Genomic DNA, 17,618 nt, shown 5'->3' on the forward strand with positions numbered 1-17,618 from the left:
ATAAATAAGTAATAATAAACTGGTCTAAATGCTTAGCTTTACTTCCAAAGTGTGCTCCAGTGAATGAAATTACCAGTGATGGGACAGCTACCAAGGTGGAAGACACATGGCAGCAACTTCTTCTTGTACCCAAACAGCCTGGCTACGAAGTGACTAGAGCTGTAGAGGTTCGTTTTGGTGAGGGCTGATTTGATCTGAAGTGTTATTTAAATATTTTGTGATAGTTTAATACATAGCTTTCTTTAAAATTTGTGTTGTTACTGATACAGACTGACACTTGGGACCCTCTGAGAGGAACGTTTTATTTCATTCATCCTTATGACTTCATCTTTTGGGTAAACTAAGAGCTTTTATTGTGTTTGTTCTCTTTTTCAGCCCTAATGCAGATTACACCATAACCAGCAAGTGGCCAGCTGTGTGGGTGAAGATCTCCTCCAGTTGGTTGTGTTTGGCCCTTTACATCTGGACCCTGGTGGCCCCCATGATCCTCACCAATCGGGACTTCAGTTGATCTGTGGGTCTGATCCTTTTTCCTATTGCAGGTTCATGACTTCGCTTCTGTGTCATTTATAGTGACAAATAAATCAAAGTGCCACAATGGAAATGTGTAAACCAGTTCTCAGATGGAACTTGTACTGGTTCTTACACATATTTAATGTATTCCTTCCAATAGGACAGTATTTTCTGGCATCAGCTTAAACCTGTTCTATTCACAGAAACATGATTTTGCTGCTCAACCTGAGCATCTGGAATTTTGCCTGACTCATCTAAAGTTTAAACGCTTCAACTCACACTTCTCATGTAGTGGATCCAGAGATAAAAACATTGGATGACTTCACTGAACATTGTAGAGGCTGAAAGTAAATAGTTAAGTAAAACAAGCAGAAAAGAAGCAAAAATTTATAAAAATCATACCTTAAAGCTCAAATTAGCAAACTTGTAGTTAAAACTAAAATATCCAGGGGCCTCATTTATAAAGGATTGTGTGGAAATTATACTAAAAGTGAACGTTTGGCAAAAAGGTGAAAATGGCGTACGTCAAAAAATCTTCGTATTTATAAAACCATGCGTACACATGTATCTGCATTTTTCCTTTATAGTTCACAGCTGTACCTCAGAGTTTGGACCAAGGTCCCGCCTCAGGTTCTACACTCTACTCGCCCACACTCAACCATAAACAGTCAATACAAAGTACCTCATGAATGTTAAGATGTATTTAAATCAGTCAGCTGATCAATGTCAAAAGAAGCGATTGGTCGGCTCTGATATGCGCTCTGTTGTGCGTCTGGAGGAGGACAGCTGCTCAGAATGTCTGTAACTGACACAGATTTTCCCTCATTTTGCAGGTTTACAGACGTTTAGAGTAATCTAACGATTATTTTTTTCAAAAACTCCGCTTCAAATTAATTTTCTCTCAGAGCCTGCAGGACGATAAAACAATAAATAAAATTTATTAAGTCAGATAAAGTTAGAAAAGAGTTCACCGCTCTTCTCCCCCTTCCTGCCCCTCCTGCCTGCTCTGTTATCTGCAGCTGATTGTCTCCTCACCCCCTCACATCCCCACAGCCCCATGCAGTGAGAAATACAGACTTTAAAAAATGAACTTTTTATAATATCCACACTGGTGAGGGGCGCGAGTACCCAAGCATGACTTTTGCTGTCTCTTATCGGAGAGGGGTCTGTGGGTCAGGGTCATGAGGAGGAGGGAGATGGATGGAGTTGCGTGAACTTTTATTTAATTGAGCACGGCTTGGTATTCGTGCAACTGATTAAAGCTGTTTACAAGTTAAAGGCTGGTTCAGGCTCGGCTTAAAGCTCATATCCTGAATTTAGAAATCTGACTTTTGTGCAATAGGCCTCTGGTCTGACTGTCCACAGCTTGGATCAAAAATTACCATCTAAATTCATCCCATCTTTCTAATTTCAGTCTCACACTGCTCAACCAGGATGCAAGTCTCAACCAGGATTAGAAATTTGTTAAGTGGGCAAAAACACTTACTTTTTTGTTTTATTAATTTTACTGGTTTTGTTCTATAAATATATGAAAATATAGTTTTATTTGGATTTTTATTGTATTTTGTTTCAAATGCTTTTATATTTAAACTTTTGTATGACTCTTTTGACAAAGATGTTTTTTAAAATGTAATATTAAAATAAACTTTGATTGATTGATTGATTGATTGATTGATTGATGGTAAATGGTAAATGGACTGTACTTATATAGCGCCTTTCTATCCATCCAGGACACTCAAAGCGCTTCACACTGCAGACATTCACCCATGCACACACACATTCACACACTGATGATGGCAAACTACACTGTAGCCACAGCTGCCCTGGGTCACACTGACAGAGGTGGGGCTGCCATGCACAGGCGCCACCGGACCCTCTGACCACCATCAGTAGGCAAGGCGGGTGAGGTGTCTTGCCCAAGGACACAACGACTGAGTCGACTGGATGGGGATCGAACAGGCGACCTTCCAGTTCCAGGACGACTCCCCTAACCACTCTACCACAGCCGCCCCAATTGATTGATTGATTGATTGATTGATTGATTGATTGATTGATTGATTGATTGATTGATTGATTGATTGATTGATTGATTGAGACACCATGTTAGGCTCAGGGTCATGAAAACACAAACTGAAATACTGAAAATCAGTTTTGTTTTGTTTTTTTGTTTTTGTTTTTGTTTGTTTGTTTGTTTGCAATACTAAGATCTTTTCTGGATGTCTGAGGTGAACTTTGATATGGATTTTCATTTTTAAACTTATTTAACCACCTATTATAATTATTTTTATTTCTTTAATTTAATGTGCACACTGCTGTGAAAGACTGCCATTGAAATGCACAATGACAAGTAGTGAAAATTAACGGTGGAGGTTCTAATGAAATCCTGTTCATAGATGTTAGGACCTTAAAAAGAGTCGAGCTGCCTTGCTGAGAGGACGTGCTCACTTCGGCTCCTCTACTTTCTGTAAAACCCTGAATTTTATATATTTTTTCCTCTGATAAAACCGCTGACCACAGACGTCATTCCAAATGTGGCAGGAGTTTCAGAGAAACTGAGATATTTATTCTCTAAACATTACGTCCCAGTGGCTTTGAAACCCCAAAACACGTTACGACAAAGATTAGTTCACCCCAAAGATCCAGTTCCCYGGCAAAAACAGAGTAATATAGTATAAGCTGTTAATTGTCAGGAGGACTATGATCAATTATACATTGGGGAAACAAAACAGCCACTGTTCAAAAGAACGAGCCAGCATAGATGAGCTACGTCGTCGGGTCAGGACTCAGCAGTTTACACTCATCTACAGGCCAGGACTCTACAGTTTACACTCATCTACAGGCCAGCGGTCACTCTTTCAGGGATGAAGATGTTCTCATCCTTGATAGAGAGGAACGTTGGTTTGAGAGAGGAGTAAAGTAAGCCATCTTTGTGAAGAAAAACCATCCACCATTAAACAGAGGGGGAGGCCTTTGTGTCCAGTTGTCCTCCTCCTACAAAGGGGAAGAAAAAAAAGACAAAAACAAGGGGGCGTCGAACCCCGCCTGCATTCACTACATACAGATAACATGACACCTAAGAACCACAGCATCCAAACCAATAAGTCAGGTGATGGAGCACACCCTCTATGAACAATAGAGCTAATCAAGCCTATTGTTAGGCRATGGCCCTCTTTTGCATGCGACTAACCTGTTTGTCCATGTGGAGGCAGTGCTTATAAGGCTGATGCTACGTTCACACCGAATGCGTTTTGAGCAGCAAAAAAGTACACAACGCCTCCAGCTGGACGCACTATGTTCAGACCGGGACACAGACCAGACGGTCTTCTGAAAAGGGAGGAGCGTCTTGTTTTTTTTTCCAGTCTGTCCTCGGTGGGTGAAATAAAGATAAAGAAAATTGCTTTGATTTATTTACTAAAGAGCAAGCAAACGTTGCACGCAGCAGATAATTAATTCACCAGATGATTTAGAGGCTATTTGTTCGGTTCCGCCACTCCATAAGCTGTGAGCTGACAGACATTTTTTTTTCGTCCCCGAGCAGCTGAACCACATCGGTGCTGATTTATCCTGCCAGAAAATCCAACTGCAGATGGTCGATTTCAGCTAAAGATCTCTTGTCCGTCTATTTCAGTTTAGTGGGCAACATGCAGGAAACTGTCACGTGGAAAAATGAGTCTCTCTGGTTGGTTGTAAAGATGCATCGAGCGGCGAAAAGTTCAGATTTTTGAACTTGGGCGTCAGCTGCTTCCGCAGCACGGCATATGCGGAAAATACTCTGCTGCCACTTCCGCATTCCTTGTGCGCCACRCAAAACGGAAGTTACGTGATGCACAACACCTAGAGGTGCGTCCGCCATAGACTTTGCATGTAAACTGACTGCTCCTGCAGCTCAAAACGCGTTCGGTGTGAATCCACCATGAGTTCACCTGAAACTCATCAGATTGAAGAAGTCTTTTGGACGAGAGACGAAAGTTTCACTAAAGAAGAACCCATCCAGAGGACCTACTTGTTTTTTCTTTTTGACTCTTTCTGATCAGCTACACGTCTCATTCAACAGGCTGCATGCTTGTTTGTTCTCTGGTGAACACCATACACACTGTGATATCGGGCCAAGAAAATCAAACATGTTGTTATCCCCCAGTTTGAGGTCGGAGCAGTCCCAACGTCCTTCCGAAACGACTAGATCACTCTTAACTCACCACCCACGGCAGGAATATCAGCTATGATTATCTGAGGGCCATTATCGTGATAATCTGGATGTCCTTAGGATTTTCAGAAGGGCAAAATTGGGCCAAAATTCAGCGAAATTATCCTGCCTTGTGACGCAGCCTTAAGGTGAGCTCTGAAGTTAGCTGTGTCAATAGCGAGGCTAATATAAGCACTTGCGAAGCAATGTGCTGCAATGAGGCAATCCTCTCCCTGGGCTGCCACCTTATGGTGGTGGAGAGTTTGAGTGTCCCACTGATCCTAGGAGCTATGTCATTGACAACATAGCTTCATGCCCCCGGTAGGGTCACCCAAGGCAAACAGGTCCTAGGTGAGGGATCAGACAAAGTGCAGCCCAAAGACCCTTCATGACAAGTTACAACAATGGATTTAGTGTTCCCTCGCCCAGACCCAGGTCACCAGGGTCCCACTCTGGAGCCAGGCCTGGAGGTGGGGCACGTTGGCGAGCGCCTGGTGGCTGAGCTTTTGCCCATGGAGCCCAGCCGGGCACAGCCTGAAGAGGAGACGTGGGTTCCCCTTCCCATGGGCTCAACACCTGTGGGAAGGGCCATAGGGGACGGGTGCAATGTGTGCTGGGCAGTGATCAAAGGCTGGGACCCTGGCGGTCCGATCCTCAGCTACAGAAGCTGGCTCTAGGGACGTGGAATGTCACCTCTCTGGTGCGGAATGATCCTGAGCTGGTGTGTGAGGTTGAGAGGTTCTGACTAGTTAAAGTAGGACTCACCTCGATGCACCGCACTGGCTCTGGAACCAGTCTCTTCAAGAGGGGACACTCTTTCAGTCTGGAGTTGCCCCTGCTGAGAGGCGCTGAGCTGGAGTGGGCATACTTATTGCCACCCGTCTTGGTGCCTGTATGTTGGGGTTCACCTTGGTGAACAAGAGGGTAGCCTCCCTCTGCCTACATGTGGGGGGATGGGTCCTGACTGTTGTTTGTGCCTATGAGCCTAACATTAGTTCAGATTACCCACCCTTTTTGGAGTCCTTGGATGGGGTGCTAGAGAGCACTCTGTCTGAGGACACCCTTGTTCTGCTGGGGGACTTAATAAGACCTGGAGGGGTGTGGTTGGGAGGGTACCTTCTTGGGAGGACCCCCCCCACACACACACACACACACACACACACACATGATTTGAACCCGAGGGATATTTTGTTATTGGACTTCTATGCACGTCATGGATTGTCCATAACAAACACCATGTTCAAACACAAGGTTGTCCATATGTGCTCTTGGCACCAGGACACCCTAGGCCACAGTTTGATGATCGACTTTGTTGTCATGTCATCTGATCTGCAGCCACCTGTCTTGGACACTCGGGTGATGAGAGGGGCAGAGCTGTCAACTGATCACTACCTGGTGGAGAATTGGCTCCAATGATAGGGGAGGATGGCAGTCAGACCTGGCAGACCCAAATGTATAGTGAGGGTCCGCTGAGAATGTCTGGCATAGTCTCCCGTCAGACTGAACTTCAACTTTTACTTCTGGTAGAACTTTGAACACGTTCCGGAGGAGATGGGGGTGCATCGGAGTTCGTCCAACCAGTCTATATGTTTTGTGGACTTAGCAAAGTCGTTCGACCATGTCCCTCAGGGACTCCTGTAGGGGGTACTTTGGGAGTATGGGGTATCAAGTCCTTTGATATGGACTGTTAGGTCCCTGTACGACCGGTGTCAGAGTTTGGTCCACATTGCCAGTAGTAAGTTGGACTTATTTACAGTGAGAGTTGGACTCCGCCATGGTTGCCTTTTGTCACCGATTCTGTTCATAACCTTTATGGACAGGATTTCTAGGTGAATCCAAGGTGTTGGGAGGATCCGTTTTGGTGACCTTAGGATCACATCTCTGCTTTTTGCAGATGATGAGATCCTATTGACTTCATCAGATCCTGATCTCCAGCTCTCACTGGAGCAGTTCGTAGCCGAGTGTGAAGCAACCAGGGTGAGGATCAGTGCCTCCAAATCTGAGACCGTGGTCTTGAGCCAGAAAACGGTAGGGTGCCTTCTCCAGGTCGGGGAGGAGGTCCTGCCCCAAGTGAAGGAGTTTAAGTATCTCTGAGTCTTGTTCAGGAATGAGGGAAGAATGGAGTGGGAGATCGACAGGCGGATTGGTGCTGCATCTGCAGTGATGCGGGCGCTGTACTGATCTGTCGTGGTGAAGAGAGAGCTGAGCCAGAAGGTGAGAAGACTGGCTAGTACAAAAGTACTAAATATGTACTAAAAGTACATATTTTAAAAGCCAGTTGAGGTGCCGAAATGAGTTTCTTCCGCAGGATGTCTGGGCTCTCCCTTAGAGATAGGGAGAGAAGCTCAGTCATCCAGGAGGGACTCAGCTGCTGCTCCTCCACATTGAGAGGAGCCAGTTGAGGTGGTTCATCGGGTTAGGATGCCTCCTGGACCCCTCCCTGGTGAGGTGTTCCGGGCACGTCCCACTGGGAGGAGGCCCAGAGGAAGACCCAGGACACGCTGGAGGGACTATGTTTCTCAGCTGGCCTGGGAACACCTTGGGATTCTGCCGGATGAGCTGGCCCAAGTGGCTGGGGAGAGGGAAGTCTGGGTGTGTCTGCTTAGGCTGCTGCCCCCGCGACCTGACCCCAGATAAGAGGAAGAAAATGGACGGACAGAGTATCATTTTACTTTTATTGCCATGGACAGTATTTTGTTTATTTTTTATTTTAATTTGTATTGTTATTTCTATTCTATTATTGCTATTGGTGCATAGCAATATATTGTTTTTTTGTGAATTGATGCTGCTGCTGTTACACCTGAATTTCCCCTCCGCTGGAAAATAATGGGTGTGTCTATTCTATTCTCTTCTCTTCTAAAAACCAATATCCTCAACACCAGGATGCAGGGTCTTAAGAGGTTATACGTATAAGTTTTTTAATAGAAATATAAATTTAGGAGAGCACAAGCACAGCATGAATAATTTCAGTAGTGACAGAGCTTTATTAAAAAAATTTAATGTAAATTTAAAAAAATGATCAGACCTGAGTTTCAGAAGGTAATTTTTCAACTCCTGCCTTAAAGGCACAGTGTGTAGGATGTTGTCAATTCTTTTAGCCGAAATTGAGATAATCACTAATGACAATAATAAAAAACATGTCTAATCATTGCAGACAAAGACCTTGTTTTATTATTTTTATCTTATAAAAAGCTGTTTATATCTCCATGGTCGCGGGTCGCCACTACTGGCAGCCGCCATCTTGCACCGCCATCTTGTCTACGAAGGCTCATGAAGGACAAACTGCGGTGGCGGCGTCAAAAATGGTTTTAGTTGTAATACTATAAATGTAATATTTGTTGTCTGTCATTGTAGCTGGGAAAATTTTACTTATTAAAGCTCATAATCTTACCACTTGAAACATCACTAGCCCTGAAGCTGCTGGTAGACATCGCGGTTGGAATTATCAAAGGTTTTTGACACCTGAGAGACACCGTAGCAACTCCTTTGTGTTTGGAAGCGGGGGGTGGGGGGAGGACCAGGGAGGATGATTCAACCACTCAACCGCTAGATGTCGCTGAAAGCAACAAATCCTACACACTGTGCCTTTAATCTGTTTATGAAATAACCTCTATGTGACAACAACATAACAATCTGAAATTCAGTTCTGGTGTTCCACCCTGGATTTTCAGTACCAAAACCCACATCTTTATAGTTTCTAACCTCAGCCTGCATAGCCTACTGTATATTCAGTAAGCTGCTGAACTGTTTAAAACTTCAGTAACGTGGGATCTTACTAAAAGAGGTCAGCTGTGGCTGTCTGTAAAGGAAAGTGCAGGTTTTGAAAATATAAAAGTTCTCTCCTCTGGCTCCCTCTGAGCGCTGTGCACCACCCTGCATCTGAAAACTGAACCCTGGTCGTCCATTCTGGGTGTGACCCTCAGAAAACTGAACATGGAGTAGAGGCCAGTGATATTTAGGCTGGGAGGAGTGTTAAAGACACTGCCCGACACAGTTTCTTCATCTTTAGTCCATGAGACCAAGACATCTTTAGGGCAGAAGTCTTTGATGCACAGGTGCAGCGTGCACTCTTCATCCACCAGAGGACAACAAGGCTCGCAGCTGATGAACATCACGTCAGGTGGTGTTCCTGTTTAAACAAAAGTGGAGTTCATAAAATGTGAAAAACACTATCTCTTGTGCAAAACTTCACTGACATAAAACTGTCCCTGGAAGAGATAACTAATGACCATCACCATTGAGAAGGATCACTAAAATGAAAATCTTCATTTGAAGACATAACATTTTTGTAAACCACTGGTAGACTACAACCTGGATGCCAACCTGGATATTTCAGAGTGCAGTGATCAGTTATGGTGATAGGCAGACTGAAATAATTGTTTTGATACTAAAGGCCTGTCATTCCTTAAAGGTACACATATCATCCACTGCCTTTAGACTAAGATCACCTCTAATGAAAATTTTCTTTTTTAATCAAACCTTGACAGTAAAATTATTCACAATCTCATGCAGTATCCTGAGCTCAGGTGCAACCCTTTAGCATTCTTGAGTATGTGTTAGGGATGACTCAACTACTACCACATCAAAATTTAGCTGAATACCTGACTTTGACTCAGTTCTACACATTAAGTGTTAGCTAAGGTCAGTTAGTTATGGGAATCATGTTGAACTGGATTGAATCCATAAGTTAATCAGCTGTAGTTGTACATCCAATAACTACATTCTGAAAGTTTTAGAAAATTATTTCTTCTTGGGTTTGGGTTAGAGTAAGGGTCAGGCTACAGAAATGAATGGAAAATCAGTTGAAGTCAGTCCATGTAACTGTATTGAAAAACAGCTATAAGTGTGAACATGTCCATGATTTTATTACCTGGTGGGGACAAATTTTGACCAGTTTCCCCATGCACACAGACATGTGGAACCCACTGTTCCTTATGGGGATAAAAGCCCAGTCCCCATTGGGGGAAATACTGTTGGTGGRTCAAGGGTTAGGGTTTGGACTAAGGTTTGAACTGAGTTTAGGCTAGAGTTCCTATGAGAACAGAAAAGCAAACGTGTGCAGACAAGATGGACTGCTCCTACCTTTAATGTTGATGTGGTACAGGACATCCTTGTAGCCTGGAGTGGGGAAGCTGGAGTGGTAAACACGGCATGTATAGACGATCCTCTCATCTTCACTGGCCATGACCAGTTGGACTTTACTCCACATGCTGTACAGACCATGGTGGTCAGAAAAAGGGCCAAAGCGAGTGACAGTGCCAACAATCTCTCCGTCACTCCTGGACCAGTCCAAGTCCATGTTTTTAGGGTAGAAGTTCTCCACCCGACAGCAGAGAACCAGCAGTCTCTCCACCTCGGGAATCTGAGGGATGCTGGATATCTGAAGGAAAGATGGCTCCACTGGAGGTGTGTTCATGTGGGTGATAGGAATAAAAACAATAGAATTAGGTGTCAATTCAATAAAAAGTACTTTATTGAGGATTGTGTGCATTATTTAGTGAAACTATTATCCAAATTTTCTTTTTCAATTTAGCAATCCTTTAATCCTGCATAAAATATCAGTTCCATTCAGTTTCTAACAGGTGATTTAGGCTATGTTCACACCACAGGCCTTAATGAATGGAAGGATGTGACTTCCATGTGACCTCATTGTGAACTCTCCACAGCCCTGATGGGACCCGCACACACAGAAGATGAGGTGGGGTCACATTCAACTCGCTGTTTAATGAATTAGCTGAACATGRATGCTACTTGTTAGCATGTTGATTCTGAAGTTGTTCARTCAGCTGAATAAATWATTATCTGACATGCTTTTGTTCAGTTTTTATATCTGAACCTACCTCAGACCGGATKCTCCGGGGCAACATTTTATTTTTGGAACAAAGTGACGTGCTGGAAGTAAAGTATCARTCGAGTATAACTTTAGTATCAGTACGTTCTGACATTACTCTCGTGTTTCTGTTAATTCTCAGTCATGACATGGAAAATTAAAAGACCAAAGACAAAGCAACTGGAATTCTGTTCTGTAGCTGAAGCTGTGTGGAGTTACAAGATTTAAACTGTATGACTCAAAGTGTCTTTATTATATTATTATAACCATATAATATAATACATAGGACCTGTGACATTTTCAAATCCAACCCAGGTCTTTTCAGTATGTGGTAATAAATCAGACAGATTATCTGGTGTTTTTCAAAGCGACTGCAATCTGAACACACGTCGCATTTCAYCTGCAGGAGGTCAGGTGGAGGTGAACGGATCAATCCAATAATAATGACACTAACCTTCAGTCATGCAGTTTAAATTTCAAAACTCCACACRTGCAGCTACAGAGTCCAGTTGCTTTGTCTTTTTTCTTTTAATTTCCCATGTCCTGGATGATTGAGAATCCCCAGAAACATTATGATATTACCCAATTTCTACTTTAGTTTTAGCCCATTGCTTCCTTCCAAAAATAAAATGCTGCACCGGAGCATCTGGTCAGATGCAGGTTAAAGTGTAAACAGTGAACTAAAGCAGGTCAGATGATTATTTAATCAGCTCCAGTTGCACAACAGTGACATGCTAACAACTAGCATCCATGTTCTGATAATTCTGTAAATAGAGAGCTGAGTGTAGTTGTCAGCTGCTTCCATTATAACAGTCTGATAAAGTATATAACCCACCAAACAATGAAAGTAATTTTTGTTGTTTGTTAGCATTAATGGTGCAGTGATCTTTGATTATTCTTTGAAATGTTTCATTTCTTTCAGTCTATAATTTTAAGGGTAGGTTCATTTTAACAGTGAGAGATACAAAGTATTTTTTCTGGATGTTTTTTTTAATATTCTATCTCTCAAAATTAACCTACCATTAAAATTATAGACTGTTCATGTCTTTGTTAGTGGGCAAATTTACAAAATCAAGAAGATATCAAATTATTTCTTCCACTGTATCTAGTGAACATTTGAGGCAGAACACCCGCTTTGGATGTTATCATCCATTAAATGGATGCTGTTARTATGAGGCATAACGCCACTAAGGTTTTTTGTGCAATCTGTTTAATATAGGGCATAACGCCACTAAGGTTAATTTTAGAGAAAATGACATGGGCTACGATAAAGTAGACTGGACTCAGGCGGTAGCAGATTGTTGCATTCCAATGTGTATGGCACTGGTAACCCACTAGGGGGCACTGTTGGAACAGTCTGAAGCCATTCTATGGGACTGATAACCGCTAATAAYGTCCATTTAATGGACTGACAATGTTAAGTTGTGTTTTCTTTTTTTTTTTTTTGATACACTCTGTAGAAACCAAAATGTTATTCACAGAATGGATTTCAACTTATAGTATTAGAATAACAAGACCGTTTTTAAAATAAATAGGAAAGACTATTTGTTGCACTTAGCACCATGAGTGCTAAGTGCATCGAATAGTCGGTTAGTCAGCCAGTAGCTACGCTACTGACTAACAGCCCACATCTGTGATTTGGATACTAACCATTAACCCTGACTGTGGTCTCTCTAATGAAGCTCTTCCCCCTGTACCACACCACACACTGATATGTGGTCCGGTCATCGCTCAGTCTCAGACACACAGTCAGCACAGATGTGTGATGTTCGCCGTCTGACTGTAGAGAAGTCTGCTCGCTGATATCATCAGTAACCAGTAAAGCACACTCTGACTTCACCTCTGACTCTGCGAGGTCTTTTAATTTAAACCATTTCACTTTCAGCTCCCACTGCATGGCTCCTTGGATGGTGCATTTAAGGTCACATGGCAGATGAGCGTATACGATGCCTGGCTGGCAGATTTCAGAAACACTTGGTGGAGCTGTGGAGAGAAATATGCTGTAATGATGATGGTTTACAGTTATGATAGTCACTGCAAAGCATTTGTTTGACTTCAATGATTTTTAATGACAAATTTGAATTTATTTCATCCCCATCCTCATTAACCTAAACCTAAGTGGTGCTGAAGGTTCTAAAGGGTCTTTCAACTTGACATTTCCTGTTACTGATCATATTTAATTGCAGTTAGTAGTTTCTGTTTGCCTGGAATGGCTGACTGATGTGCTTCTGTCACCATCGTAAGAAAAGAAAGTGGTTAAGATGTTCAGGAACTCGCCAGAAACTTGTCATGAAGTGGAAACTACCAAGTCTRCCAAGAAGAAGAGTGGTCAAATATCAGCCAGAATTTTACCAACATCTTCTTAACAGAAAGTGTGGTGAAGATGCACCATGTTAAGGTACATTTAATTAAATATGGGCAGGGGGTGGAGAGGCATTGGTTCTATTTGCACCTACATGTACATGTAGGTGCAATTTTGACACTGACTAAATAGAGAAAACTCAAATTAAATTTGAACTTTTCCATAAAAGTCTTGTTTTAATAAATCTTTGAAATTCCACCTCCATCTTCTACAGGAGAGAAACCCARACATCCAGTGACACTTTCCAGCTCGTCCTGGGGGAATCAGTGAGTATTTGTGCTCTCTCTCACTATGGTTGTGCAAAATCAGCACCCCTGAACCTACTGACCCCTTCAGAAGGGATCCATCTGTAAAACAGTAGAAATGATTGGGAGACATGTCCATCGTAGAGAGGTTAGTCCAGACAGACCTGTCTTCTATCTCTGTCTTAAAACTTGACCCAAAATTGTAATTTTTTTATTTTATTTTATTTTTTCTTTCTCCAGGTCCTGCAGTTACTGGAACAGCAGCAACTGCCCAGTCCCAAATTCTAATGTGTTGTGAGTTGGATAGGCTTTTCCACCTACCAGACTGATGTAGCCTTACTGCACTGGATGTAATCTCCCCTACAGTAGATCTAACAGAGTCAGGTCCAGTAGGACTTCCATGGCTGCCGTGGGTGTTGTTCTGATGGAACCTGTGATGCTCAGGCAGGCCATTTGTTGCACATGGGAGAGCATCACTCCTACCACCCCAACTTGAACTGAAACCCACCACACTAAAGTAGCAYAGCATGGGGAAAATTATAACTCTAGATCCATCTGATAACCTTTGGGGCAGCACCTCAATGACTACCTGCAATGGGGACCCTCACTCAGGCTATTTTTATAACACGAGTCACATGACTCTGTCCGCTCAACACTGATGCTCATACAAAGCAGCAGCTGCATTGAYTTCAAAGGAGCTGCATGGGTTTAGCAGTATTTAAACTTAAAWAAATTTGGGAAAACAGCAAACTCCACCGGGAGGACCACAAAACATTGTGCTACAGTACTCGTAACAGTGACTCAGGATACAGCCTCTGTCAATGAGCCCTAGGGCAGCTGTGGCTGCAGCTTACTGCCATCAATGGGTGAATGTGTGAAGTGTAAAGCGCCTTGGGGTCCAAGTGGACTTGACAWGTCGCTGTATAAGTTCAGTCCATTTACCATTTTAYAGCCATCATCCCCACATGGAACAAGTATTTTCAGCCAAGCTAAGATGCAGACTAACAGCTGGGTTCCATAGGATAGGACAAGCTGAATTGTACCAGAAAAAATCATCGACTTAACATCTGCTCCAAACATTTAATCAGAGATCAAAGACCAACACTGGACCACTCGGATCCCAWCCCTGCACTTTCTGTCAATAAGCAGGTACGTCAAACCTTATTGTTTTTACTGTAACCTACTGCTAGCTTTACCTTGACCCTCCAGACAACATTTCAGCTGAATTTTCCTGTGATTCCTGAAGTCGAATGTCTCAAAATTTGCTCAAGAAACATCTGTATCTGTTACGGTATTAACACTGAATCTCTGTAGAATACACTCCGATTGTCCGATCATTTGCAAGCTTGGCAGATAATGTATGCAGATGATATGCGTGACGTCGTCATGCGTAAAGGTCCCCATTCTATGGCAGTGGTGTAGGCCCAGTGCTGCCTACTTACACTTTTCACTTACAGGGTCATTTCCAGTTAAGCTTCCTGTCTAGAGCATTGAAGTGCTGAAGTTTAACAAAAATAAGATGAAGTTTGTTTCAATTTGCACATACCTTTGCAGCAACACCTGGAGATGAGGACAGCTCCTCCTATGAAAGATGTGACCAACAGCAGACTGGTGACAGCTATCAGTGTGTCTGCTCTGTAGAGTGGCTGTGGTGGAGCTGGACAAAGCAAAGGTAAGAATTCCATAGTTACATAACACATCCAGCCTTTCCAAGCATCGAACTGAATGGAGAGAAATCCACCTTGAACAGTTAATGTTGCAGATTTGTTGAATAGACGGTTGAAGGTTTGGTGTTCCACCTGGCAGATGACCAGGATCTCTGTATTTGTCACTACGTTTGAGTGCAGAGTGATGCTGCTGCGAAGGCTGTAGGTGCCATCTGGATTGTGAACAGCCAGCTCTGTGCAGACACGGCTGTGGTGGCTCCCKCCTGCTTGAATGGTGTGGGAGCCGTTTTGGATGTGCCATGTTACAGCGAGCTTCTTTGGATAGAAGCCTGAGATGTCACACTGCAAGGTCCTCTCCTCTCCTTCAGTCACTGCTACGTGTTCAGGCAGCAACACTGTTGGCTTAGCTGGAGCGAGAGCAAAAACAAAGATTTTATCCATCCATCCATCTGAACTGAACTGGGAATTCTGCGACATTGTAAAAAATTGTCCAGCCGAAACACTCAGTGTTTATTTATTTATTTATTAAAAATAGATTCACATTAGTCTCCACCTAAGTGAAGACTATTCTTCCTGGGGTCCACAAACAAAAAAGACATTTGAACAAATCACTCAAAAAGAAAATCAAAACAATTTAAAACACCATAAAACCAACATAAAATAGCCAGCGCAAACATTACCAAACAGAAACATCAAACTTTAACACTCCTAAACAAAAACTACCAGTGTAAGTATTCCAAAAAACAAAAACATCCCAAAGCAAGAGAGAAAGAAAAAAATCATTGCCACATAATAAGCAGGAAAACATAATGTTTTCTCTTGTGTTAATTGATTTAAAGCTATTGCTCTCCTTAAATTATATTTAAATTTAACATTACTGTTTATGCTTGATATTTTCATAGGCAACATATTCCAATGTCTGCTGACTCTATACATAACTGATCCCCTAAAGGCATCCGTTCTTGGTAGAGGCAGTACAAAAACACCCGCAGAGTCTTGTCTTGTACCAAATCTGTGTCTATCTGAAGTGGGTAAGAGTTGAGAAAAAATATCCGAGGTTTATGAGAGATACATATATCATGAAAGTATAAAAGTAGACTGCAAGTGTGTCTAGCTTTGATTGTTAACCATAATAAATTTAATGCATAAAATCTATATGGGTTCTAAAATTGCACCCCAGTGCTAASCTTGCTGCTTTATTCTGAATAACTTGTAGTTTATTCAGATATTTTCCTAAAGCACCAGACCAAACAACTGAGCAGTAATCCAGATGACATAAGACCAAAGACCCCAGGCCCAATTTCTTGACTACAAGACATAAAATAGGCATTCATTCTAATCATTTCCATACCTCTACTCATTCTAGTCCCAATCCCATGTATTTGTGAGGACCATGATAATGCTTGATCAATAATTACTCCCAACAATTTCACTTCCCTCACTTGTTCTATTTATTGTTTATTCAAAWAAATATTCATTATTTGAGTTTGTTTAATAGCATATTTTCAACCCAGTATCATGCACTTTGTTTTAGAAACATTAAATTTTAACTTATTCTCTGTTACCCACTCTGAAACAGACAATAATTGTTGTTGAAGAATCTCTTTTACCTTTATCAGATTGTCAGAGGAAGCATGAATAGTTGTGTCATCTGCATATACAATAATAGATGCATAATTCAAAGTATATGACATATCATTAACAAAGATACTATAAAGTAATAATAATAAAGTAAGGTTGTTAGCAAAYACATAGGGAAAATGGTCTGAAAGCATTGGCCAATGGTGTTGGTCAGGGATGAGTCATCACGAGAATTTCCAGGAATCCCCAAAGTCTCGAATGTCAGACAAATTTTGCAGTGGACCGCATTCATCATGTCTGAATCCAAAGCTTTTTTCATGTAAACGTAACCAAAGAAGACTTTCCAGGTGCCAAAACTGAGTATGATTGAGTGATGCAGCAACACTCAGCTAAAACGTTGGCTATACTAGAGGACTGACAATGTCCGGCAACCGTGTTGAATTGATAAAAAGTACCGGTAAGTGTTTTTGTTCCTGCATTGTTATTTGGAATTAGCCGTTAGCTGTTAACAAGCTATGTTGTGTGCCCAAGAAAAACTTAGTAGCAAATTAGTACTATGATTATTTAGACAACTGCGTGACCAGGAAGCAGAAGTAAGCGCTAAAACAGACACGGTCATGCAGGCAGTTTGAAAACAAAGAAAAAAAACGTTCAGTTGTTGTCAGTCTGTTTCYTCCAAAGTGTTCAGAACAGATGTAGGTAATCCTTACATTTTTCTGGTAAAGGCAAAAGCCACGTCGAATGCAACGACCACATTTCTCTCCCTGAGTAATCGGATTCGGAAACGACAAAAACCAAATGCTTTGCAYATGAGGCTTGTCAGCATATCGGATGTGAAGATGTGTAAGTCCCGTCYCAACAACGCTTTACTGATACCATTTTAAGCTCTTTGTTTTCAGTGCAAACTACGACTTCAACAMTGGACTCAGTTGTAACTGCAGTTCAGCTTGACTGGCATCTGGAGACTTGCTGACATCATATATTGCATAGGGAGCTATTTTTAGTAACTCTGACCAACACTATTAAGAATACTGAGAGAGACAGATTTATAGGAAGAATGATGGGAAAAGGTAGATTTGGGGACCTGGATAAAAATCCACCTTCTGCAGGTGCATTACTAAGATGGGTGGGGGGAGATGGACTGTTTAGAGAAATGTATGTAAGTTTGAGAGAAACAGGGTGGTATTTTCAGTCTTTAAAAAGATAGAACAGAAACTAAATATATACAGTATATATA

The 17,618-nt window shown here is 42.1% G+C and overlaps 1 protein-coding gene and 1 gene segment (V, D, J or C); one reads left to right on the forward strand and one right to left on the reverse strand.

Moving 5' to 3' along the window:
• serinc3 (serine incorporator 3) overlaps positions 1-604 on the forward strand; it is a 26,451-nt gene extending 25,847 nt beyond the window's left edge. The window contains exon 10 of the mRNA XM_014030748.1: positions 376-604. Within this exon, the coding sequence (XP_013886202.1) occupies positions 376-511 (136 nt within the window). The 3' untranslated portion in view covers positions 512-604. The remainder of the gene's footprint in view (positions 1-375) is intronic.
• A 7,608-nt stretch (positions 605-8,212) lies between these two features.
• LOC106534184 (Ig mu chain C region-like) overlaps positions 8,213-17,618 on the reverse strand; it is a 15,729-nt gene continuing 6,323 nt past the window's right edge. The window contains 5 exon segments of the C gene segment in view: positions 8,213-8,825; positions 9,779-10,096; positions 12,177-12,509; positions 14,680-14,790; positions 14,875-15,207. Of these exon segments, the coding sequence occupies positions 8,482-8,825; positions 9,779-10,096; positions 12,177-12,509; positions 14,680-14,790; positions 14,875-15,207 (1,439 nt within the window).

Source organism: Austrofundulus limnaeus, unplaced genomic scaffold, assembly GCF_001266775.1.
Source record: "Austrofundulus limnaeus strain Quisiro unplaced genomic scaffold, Austrofundulus_limnaeus-1.0 Scaffold1112, whole genome shotgun sequence".
Taxonomy (NCBI): Eukaryota; Metazoa; Chordata; class Actinopteri; order Cyprinodontiformes; family Rivulidae; genus Austrofundulus; species Austrofundulus limnaeus.